Source organism: Perca flavescens, chromosome 18 (genome assembly GCF_004354835.1).
Source record: "Perca flavescens isolate YP-PL-M2 chromosome 18, PFLA_1.0, whole genome shotgun sequence".
In the NCBI taxonomy this organism is placed as follows: Eukaryota; Metazoa; Chordata; class Actinopteri; order Perciformes; family Percidae; genus Perca; species Perca flavescens.
The window spans coordinates 11,639,462-11,646,095 of NC_041348.1; the positions used below are offsets into that span (position 1 = coordinate 11,639,462).

Consider the following 6,634-nt stretch of genomic DNA (forward strand, 5'->3'; position numbering starts at 1 on the left):
AAGGCATAGTATAGTATGTCGACAAGAGTCATAGTATACTATGTTGAAAAAGGTCATAAAAAGGCATAGTATAGTATGTTGAAAAGAGTTATAGTATAGTATGTCGAAAAAAGGTCATAAAAAGGCATAGTATAGTATGTAGAAATAAGTCATAGTATAGTATGTTGAAAAAAGTCATAAAAAGGCATAGTATAGTATGTCGAAAAGAGTCATAGAATAGTATTTCGAAAAAGGTCATAAAAAGGAATAGTATAGTATGTTGACAAGAGTCATAGCATACTATGTTGAAAAAGGTCATAAAAAGGCATAGTAGAGTATGTCGAAAAGAGTCATAGTATAGTATGTTGAAAAAAGTCTTAGAGGCATAGTATAGTAAGTCTAAAAAAGGCTTAAAAAGGCAGAGTATAGTATGTTGAAAAAAAGTCATGAAAAGGCATAGTATAGTATGTCGAAATGAGCCATAGTATAGTATGTCGACATAAGTCATAGTATAGTATGTCGAAAAAAGTCATAAAAAAAGGCATAGTATAGAATGTCAAAAAGAGTCATAGTATTCTATGTTGAAAAAGGTCATAAAAAGGCATAGTATAGTATGTTGAAAAGAGTTATAGAATAGTATGTCGAAAAAGGTCATAAAAAGGAATAGTATAGTATGTTGACAAGAGTCATAGCATACTATGTTGAAAAAGGTCATAAAAAGGCATAGTAGAGTATGTCGAAAAGAGTCATAGTATAGTATGTTGAAAAAAGTCTTAGAGGCATAGTATAGTAAGTCTAAAAAAGGCTTAAAAAGGCAGAGTATAGTATGTTGAAAAAAAGTCATGAAAAGGCATAGTATAGTATGTCGAAATGAGCCATAGTATAGTATGTCGACATAAGTCATAGTATAGTATGTCGAAAAAAGTCATAAAAAAAGGCATAGTATAGAATGTCAAAAAGAGTCATAGTATTCTATGTTGAAAAAGGTCATAAAAAGGCATAGAATAGTATGTAGAAATAAGTCATAGTATAGTATGTTGAAAAAAGTTATAAAAAGGCATAGTATAGTATGGCGAAAAGACTCATAGAATAGTATGTCGAAAAAAGTCATAGTATATCGAAAAAAGTCTTAAAAAGGCATAGTATAGTATGTCGAAAAAAGTCATAGTATATTATGTTGAAAAAAAGTCATAAAAAAGGAATAGTATAGTATGTCGAAAAAAGTCATAAACATGTCATAGTATAGCATGTTTTAAAAAGTTATAAAAAAGTCATAGTATAGTATGTCGAAAAAAGTCATATCACTGTATAGTATGTCAAAAAAAAGTCAAAGTATAGTATGTCAAAAAAGTTATAAACAAGCCATAGTATAGCATGTTGAAAAAAGTTATAAAAACAGGAATCAAACCAGAAACCTTAAAATCAGGGCAATTGTGCCACCGCACCGTAGCCTGCATGGGAATAGTGGGAAAAGTGACAAAAGTATCATAGTATAGTATGTCGAAAAAAGTCACTAAAAAGTCATAGTATATTATGTAGAAAACAGTCATAGTGGAGTACGTCGAAAAATGTCATTAAAAAGTTCATAGCATAGCAAAAATGTCATATGCAATGCATGTTGTTGTGGGGGGACAACACCAACACAAACTCCACATTTAAGCACGTACCCTGACCTGGAATCAAACCAGAAACTTTGAAATGTCAACTCTCAGTGGGGCAAAGGTGCTTATCACTGAGACACAGCACATTAACCTACATTATGGCAAGAGTGACAAAAGAGTCATAGTAAATTGTTGAAAAAACTCATAGTACAGTATGTCGAAAAAGGTCATAAAAAAGTCGTAGTATAGTATGTCGAATAAAGTCAGTATTGTATGTAGAAAACAGTCTAAAAAAGTCAAAGTAGGAAGATGAAAAAATTCATAGTATAGTATGTTGAAAAATCTCAACAGTATCAGCAAATGAATGGGAATCCCCAATTAAGTTGAAAATTCCACCTTAAATGTTTTTCTACACTCTCTGGTCCCAAAAATGAAGTGTTTTTGAACATTAGACCTTAGGGACTGGCGGCCATCTTGGAATTTACCTCTCAGAGGTAAAATATGACTTCCCTCCACAGCTGAAAATAAACCCTATGCTCTACACTAACTATGTTAGAAATGTCATACTATTCTCATAAAATGCACAATTCTTTTAATATGAAAGCTCATCCCCTGTACTATAAGTGTTATCTTTGACTTAAGATCATCATATTATATATTAAAATAAATTAGAGGATTTATTTTTTAGCAGATTTGACAAACATATCATGTAATTTGGTTTCTCTCATTCCACTGTTCACTATTAAAGAGACCTTAATTTATTTGAATTGTCAAATTGTCAAAAATGTCACACTGTATAGACATTAGAGCATGTTTAATTGTTTAATCTTCGAAACAGGTACCAGAAAGTCTATACATATGACTCCAGTTTAACGTGGCCTATTAATTTAAATAATTCAAGAATATTTAGCGTATTTTATAATTTGATGGTTTAAAGCCCTTAAAGAACTTGATTAATTTGCGCTAGGGACATGGTGAATACGAATACATGTACCAGAGAAAAGCTCACTAAAGTAGAGAAAAAAAAAATATTTTTTTATTTAGTTTGTGTTTATATGATAAACCATGTTAGTTAAACCATTTCTTTAAATATTAAATATATCAAATTATAAAGAAAATATGATGTGATTTATCGGGACAGAAATGTTGCCGCATAACAAATATTAGCCCACTCTACGATCTGGTAACTTAAAAGTATTTCTAATTAATGGCCAATGATCCATAATATATCAATTGACTTAATCATAATCAAATGTAGAAAAAAAATGTACGCCATCAAAGTAAATTTCAAGATGTTGGTGGCAGTGCATTTGTCTCAAATTCATGTAACTCAGTTGCAATGAAAGTTTATCTGGGGGCTCATGGGTAGATCACCTGGTGTGGGTTGTGTGCCCCATGTACAAAGGCTCTGTCGTGACACATGATTTATTTTAATTTTAAGAAAAGTTTATCCAGTGTCATATTATAAACTTTTAGACTCTTAATAGAAAAAGTATCTTTCACTGCAGAGATAAACACCCCTGTTGTTTGATAACCTAACTTCTTTTTTTAGGCTGAGCACCCATGGGTTGAGGTTAAGGGCAGTTCCTATGTGTTGAGGTTAAGGGCAATGAGGTTAAGGGCAGTTCCTATGTGTTGAGGTTAAAGTGACACTGTGTCCCTCTGGTCAGGGCGTCTTTTAGTAATATTAGCTGGTGTTGACCCTGAACCGACAGTTAATCAGAGTTGGCATCAATTAAACAGCCATCGGCTCGGGTTGCTGCTCTGCGGCGCTGGCCGTTTTGTGTGCCACTGACCCCCGTGACTCATACACACACGCTGTCATGGCGAGCAGCCGGAGCCTAGTTAACCACCACGCCTAACTGGACCGGTCCCCCTGCGAGGGGACACTCAATTATTGAAGACCTTCATTAGAAACCAGACACGCTGGAACACAGGCTAGCCCAGACTGACACACACATACACAAACACTGGGATAGGCACAGCGATTATTCTCAGAGACACCCAAGACTATTGAAGTGCTAATGGAGTAACACCATCCATTTAATTCCATAACCACTGCACCCGTAACCCCTGTGGCCTCCAGGTGACCACCAGTATACATTTTCCATATCAGTACCCTATCATCATTAGGTAATTAAAATCAGTGTCTATATATATATATATATATATATATGTGAACTAATTACATTTCATTGCAAAAATAAGTATATTTCAAGAAACCGAGTTTTGGTTTACCGTCCAATTACAAAATGGTATTCCTATAAATTATATCTGGAGGCTTATGTTGGAGCAGCCCTTTGTCTTGGCTCTTAATCCGGCATTTGTTCTATGAAAAAGCCTATACAAAGACACATCTCTCATCAGTCATTAACAGGAATTAAGCTGCAATACATCAAATGATGGCATAGAAGGTCATACAGCCATATGCGCACGCACACACACACACACAGGCAGAGAGTTAAACATATGTCAGGAGATGATATTGAGGCCGCTTCCAAATTAATTTTCATTTCCAGATAACTACCTATTTGAGCGGTATCATTTTTCTTCACAGTCGATCAGATGTGAAGCCTACATAACCCTATCCGTCCTCATATCACTAACGTCACCCATCGTGGACATATTATTACATCCGAGTAGATTATTTTTTTTTTGTGCAAACGGCAGTTTTCTTTACGTGGTCGGTGATGTGGAGCATATTAGTAAAGCCACTGTTTGCAGAGCTGTCAGAAAAGTGGAAACGTTTTTTTAAACTTTTGTAGTGTTAACCTGGACACATACCAGTGAGAGCCATTAAAAAGGAGTCCAACAGAATAGCAGGCAATGATGTAAAACCCTTTGAAATAAATTATAAATTATAATTCTGTTAATGACATGGTGTGCAACCTCAGAATGGGATTAGTAGTAGTTTTGCCCGCAGGATTACACCTAAATGAAACTGTTTTAAAAAGTTTTCACCAGTAATATACTTGATTAAATATGAAATTAATACACTATATTGGAACATACACATTGAGTCAAGCAACATTTTTCTCCGTCAATTCTCTTTTGCAGCAGCAGCCATGTTGCTTTTAACGAAATATATGTTCAAACTCGCTGTATGTGCACATGAGTAGTTCCAGAGGGGTAATATGCTGACCGATTTGTGGTTGTTGCCATGGTGAATCCCAGTATCATGGCTCCATTCATGCTGCCTTTTTATAGAGGTGGTGCACATGTTTAACTTGGAGTCAACCCGCTCCGAGTTGATTGAAGCAACTCAAATCCGATGTTCTGGTACCAAAAACTGAGTTTCCCATCTCAGGGTAAATCAACTTAGAGTTCAGGTTTAGAGTCATTTATTAAACCTCCAACGGGCCTTTACATTTTCTTGTAAGGTTATATTGCACATTGCTACATTAGGAGGTATGGATTACAATCCTTAGTTTGTGTTCCTTATTCTGGAGTTTTTCCTCATGTAATCTCATTGAACATTCAGCAGTATCCAAATGTATTTTTGAACAGTTAGAAATTACTTCTGTCAAATATAGTCTTAACTTGCCCATTTGGAGATAGTATAAAAATAAGGTGCTCCTGTCATTTTCTTAAATAATCAGGCCACACAAATTCAGTTAAACTAGTTTAACTATTGATTACAATTCATGATTTTAAATACAATTAAAAATTGTGCAATTGAAAAATGGAAACTAAAATTAAGTTCTGGATAAACTAGTTTCTCCACTAGTAATCTTAAAGAATTTCTTCCAAGTCTCTGCTGGTTGGATTATGCAAAAGAGAAAATGCCTTTTCAGTGAGCTTTAATGCTCAAGGACAGATTAGCCAATTGTTTCCAGCATTGATGCTAGGCTATGGTGGCACCATCTTAAGTATTCACCGTACAGACAGAGTGCCATCAATCATTAAGGTGTCATGACAGAACTGGGTTCAGCAGCTGACTAAATTATTTGGATCATGGCATAATGTAGGCAGTTATTGGAGATGTGTGGGAGTTCTATGGCCAGATTGTAAATGGCGGTTACATTCTGGACTATTGATATTGATGGTCAATAAACCCTGCACCCAGTTAGATCTTTGGCGACATGAGTATTGCATCTTGGGAGTAAACATTGAAAACAGGGCAAACATAAAAGTTATATTCTTTATTGACAAGGACTTCAGAGTCACCCTTTAGCCAACCTGAAAGACAGGAAAGGAAACATGTTAATCTCAAACTCTGAAAATATCCTGCCAACTGAAGCACAGAACAGTACCTTCTTCAGAAATGCTCTTGGAGCTCCCCGGCGGTGTCGACCCAGCTGCGAGAAAGAACCTTTTACACCAACTCCACTGTAGGGCTGCTGTTGTCCAGTCGCTGCGCCACTCTGACCAGCACTCCCAATACTCGCCTGCCTGACGGTGCGACGTCTATAAGGGATGTTCTTGGCCTGCTGAGAGCTGGGATAGTTGTCCCTTGTGTAGAGAGCGTCCTCGCTGCTGTCCCTCCCCTGCTCAAAGCTGTTGCTGGTGTAAGTATACGTGCCTGGAGGATACTGGCCAGTCAGGAACATGTAGTCATAGGAAGGGTAAGGATATGGAACCAGGCCTGATGGCACAGGTCCTCCATTAAAGCCTTGTGAAGGCTGTGCAGCATTGACAAAACCAGGTGGCGGCATGGAACCTCGCGCTTCGTTCTCAGATTCAGAGTTGCCTTCCTCGAAGATTTTCTGTTCCTGGAAAAGTTCCCCTGCCTGGTACTGTGGAAGAAAATAGTCAGGCTGGATCACAAAGTTTAGGCCAAGTGGTCGAAGGGCAGGTCCACTAGAAGCAGACTGCTGAGTGCTAGGTCCTGTGGATGCTCCAGCAGAAAAGGGACTGGGAGGTGCAACAACCCAGGAAATGCCTAGGAACAGGAGTGAGTGATGTTAGCAAGTAGAACTCAAGGCAATGAATTTAACAGCAAGGTTCCTTTGCTAAACATGGACATCCACAACCCACATCACTTCAGACATTTAGAAACCCTGACAGTTCAAGTTTAGACTTATACAATTCAACTATTTTTAAAATGTTGACAG

At 36.8% G+C, this 6,634-nt stretch overlaps 1 protein-coding gene across 1 annotated transcript in view; it reads right to left on the minus strand.

Moving 5' to 3' along the window:
- Window positions 1–5,707: 5,707 nt before the first annotated feature.
- LOC114572989 (uncharacterized) overlaps window positions 5,708–6,634 on the minus strand; it is a 1,130-nt gene continuing 203 nt past the window's right edge. Inside the window, exons 3-4 of the mRNA XM_028604832.1 lie at window positions 5,834–6,462; window positions 5,708–5,759 (exon numbers count right to left, since the gene is read on the minus strand). Coding sequence (XP_028460633.1) covers window positions 5,751–5,759; window positions 5,834–6,462 — 638 coding nt within the window. The 3' untranslated portion in view covers window positions 5,708–5,750. The remainder of the gene's footprint in view (window positions 5,760–5,833; window positions 6,463–6,634) is intronic.